Consider the following 3241-nt stretch of genomic DNA (forward strand, 5'->3'; position numbering starts at 1 on the left):
TGTGATGTACCACAGGGTAGTTCCCTTGGTCCTCTTTTATTCTTACTTGATATAAACAACATTTCTACTGCTCTGATAAACTGAACTTCAGGATTTTTGCTGATGACACTAATGTCTTTGTTTCATCACCTATTCGAGATCTTGAAAAACTAAATAACAGAGAGCTGGCTAAAATTAAAGAATGGTGCGATCTAAACAAGCTCTCTATAAATATTAAGAAAACTAATTACATGATTGTTAAATCCCCTAAAAAGAAATCAGGAAACATAAATGTTAAATTACCAAATAAAGATGAAAACAGTGAAATACGGACATGTATAAACTAGCGATAAAAAGCTAGACTTCCGATGTTTCGGCGACCTCATGACGCCATTATCAAGGAGTTGGAAATGAACATGCGAGTTCATAACGGCCAACACTACTTTCCATCCCTAAAACTGACATTGGACATTTCGAAACAATTACACGACACATTATGCTATGTTAATATTGACAAGCTTACCGCTCTAAAAACAATGAAAACAAGCAGAATGACAGCTTTAGTTCAACAAGAAATAGCGTTTCTAAGCTATGCCGCACTAATCTACAGTATTTAGGTCTAAAAACCACGTTGAAGAAGGTTAACTTTCAATTGTTTTGCTAGGTACTATTATGTCAATACTCTAAAAATTTCGACTTTCCGAGAGCTTGTCTCATTGGTCTAGAGGATATCGGAAACTGCAAGGTGAAGCCATCGATCCGGGTTCAACTCTTTGCCTCGCCTATTTTGAATCTTCTCAGCTTGTTTAAAATCTTTGTTTCGTTGAAGTAAATTTGAAGTCTAAAGTACACTGTACGTCGTATAAGTTGAATAAAAAGGGAAATGTCAGTTTGAGGGATGGAAAGAAGTGATGACCGTTCATAGCAGGTACAAAATACTCCAAATTTGCATAAGTGGAGGAGAGCTAGACAAAGACTTTAGCTCGGATTAAATCTGTTTGCACGTTCAGCCGTGGTCTACGTGACTTTGGTAGTGGTGAAGTAGACCTTAGACCTTACTCTCGATTTGGGGTGCACAGTTTAGGAGGTGGGTGCCCATCCTGCCCTCAGTTTTAACATGGAGAAAGGATGGAATGCTTCCCTTTTAATACCTTTGACAACACAAGAGTTACTGACCAACGTTTGCAATGGTGCGAAGTGGTATGAAATGACGTGACTCGCGTAGTCATACCATTTTTAAAATTCAAAAAATTTCCACAAGCATATGCATGGGCAAAGTCCCACCTTCCCAGGAGTTTAAAATGCACACAATTAATTAAGAGATCAGGCAACTTTTACCCCACACACCCTTTTACCTTCTAGAAGTTTTAAGAAATCGCCCATTTCTTTGAATTATTTTGCATCGGTCCAGTCCCTCTGTGACAAAATATCACAAAATCAACATATACAACTTTAAAGTAAAGAACTTTCCATTTGTTTGGTTCCAGGCCCTAGCAAAAGTCCATCACCTAAGAGTTAGATTTACCCATATTGTACTAGTCCTCATCAACGTCAGAAAAGTGTCTGTTTTTGAACCACGTTTTGTGGGAAAATAAACAATAAACAAATTGGCTAACTCAATGTGGTGCCCGATTCAAACCCTTTAGTGAAGAAAAGTTGGGCCGTAGGAATCCCCACGTTGCTAAAGTCGCCCCATTAATCTGCTGCGTTGCCAGCGTGGTGGCCTTGATGGTGTAGTGGCTTAGCATGCCCGACTAGTAAACAGGGAGACGTGGGTTCGAGTCCCGCTCAGGGCAAAAACCAATTTTTCGGATGGGTGTGACGAAAGGTAAAATGCACGATATGTGTTAGTCTCTGTAACGTACTCATATAATCGAAAAAAGGAAAATAACATATCGACGTATCACAGTCCAAGTAAGTTTTTCACGTCTTGGACATCGTTTCTGAAAAAGAAAAACAAGGAAGAAAGAAACAAGTATTGGATTAAATGCAAATAACGAATTTCGTTCTGATTGACAAGTAAATAATGTAACAATTATCTTAATTCATTCATTTAACTGTTTGTGCTAGAGTTAATAGCAACAATTCCTATTCACAGTTACTTCACTTGACATAAGCAATTGACAATCACCGATCAGTTTCACGGTCACTCCATCATAACACGGGCTCAAACAGCTAGCTATCTGCAGGAAGCTGAAGTAGCTGACTCAGTGAATGCAGACAATATTTAATTTAGGTATTAGCCAAAGCAGTTCCAGTAAAAATATCCACTCTTGCAACCGATTTTAAAGCCATTTCTTTATGAAGAACGTACCTGCTCCTTTCGACAACTTCCTGGTTAAAAACATGTACAAAGTACAGCGATTCAGTCATTAAAGTTATATTTAAATAGCACTTACCATTCTTTTCGTGTTCGAGCTGCCCAAACTCAAAGGTGACATCATCGCCGATTAGCACAAATGGCGCCCAGTATTTTATGGCCGAATAATTCTTTGTCTCCTGAAGAGATTTCATAGCATGGTGAAGAGCTGTACTTGCACTTTTTCTATCCGCCAAGTGTTGGTAAAAACTCTTCATGAACAAGAAGGTCGCCTCGTCGTCGATTGCCCAGAGTGACACCAGTACAGACCGGGCACCAGCACATAGGAAAGCCCTGGCTATTCCCACAATACCCTCAGATTTTACCTCTCCCTGGCCACTATGACAGCAACTAAGCACAACCAGTCTTGCCTGAAGGTGAACTGCTTGAACATCGCTCAAGGATAACATGTAATCTTCCTCTTCGGGGATCTTGGATGTGCGTTCGGGATTTGGGGCCAAAGCAATTTCTCCAGATCCGTCATCCCCATGTGCAGCAATGTGGATTAAGGTAACTGACTTCATTCTTCTCAGCACCTCAGCTTTGGTTGCATTTTTTCCTGTAAGAGGCACGGTCTGCAGAAGTTCTCCAATTATATCCACCTCTTTTTTCGCACACGGCAGCTGCCCATACATGGGTTCACCAGTGCCGTAAGTGACTTCGCTCAAGCACGGATCGCCTACAAGCAGCGCTTCATTCTTACTTTGGAAGTTATCAGGTGCCATAGTGATCAATTTTAAAGCAGTCAGCGAGGGAATTACACGGATCCTGACAGAGTCACTCATTGCAGAAAAAGGAGCCAGGCAAAAGTGTCCATCAGGAACAAACACTAAGTCATCGCCCTGGATCAAGTCCGCTATAGGACTGATTAAGACATCATACAAGGGCTGCAAAGAGTGCACA

General features: G+C 40.6%; 1 protein-coding gene across 8 annotated transcripts in view; it reads right to left on the minus strand.

Moving 5' to 3' along the window:
- Positions 1-3241, minus strand: part of LOC137970733 (tetratricopeptide repeat protein 28-like) — a 36004-nt gene continuing 32763 nt past the window's right edge. For all 8 annotated transcript variants that reach the window (XM_068817278.1, XM_068817274.1, XM_068817276.1 and 5 more), the window contains 2 exons: positions 2379-3241; positions 1-1922 (listed from right to left, as the gene is read on the minus strand). The exon at positions 2379-3241 is cut by the window's right edge and continues 2519 nt beyond it. In XM_068817278.1, the coding sequence (XP_068673379.1) occupies positions 1903-1922; positions 2379-3241 (883 nt within the window). In that variant the 3' untranslated portion in view covers positions 1-1902. The remainder of the gene's footprint in view (positions 1923-2378) is intronic.

This window comes from Montipora foliosa, chromosome 9, assembly GCF_036669935.1.
Source record: "Montipora foliosa isolate CH-2021 chromosome 9, ASM3666993v2, whole genome shotgun sequence".
Lineage (NCBI taxonomy): Eukaryota > Metazoa > Cnidaria > Anthozoa > Scleractinia > Acroporidae > Montipora > Montipora foliosa.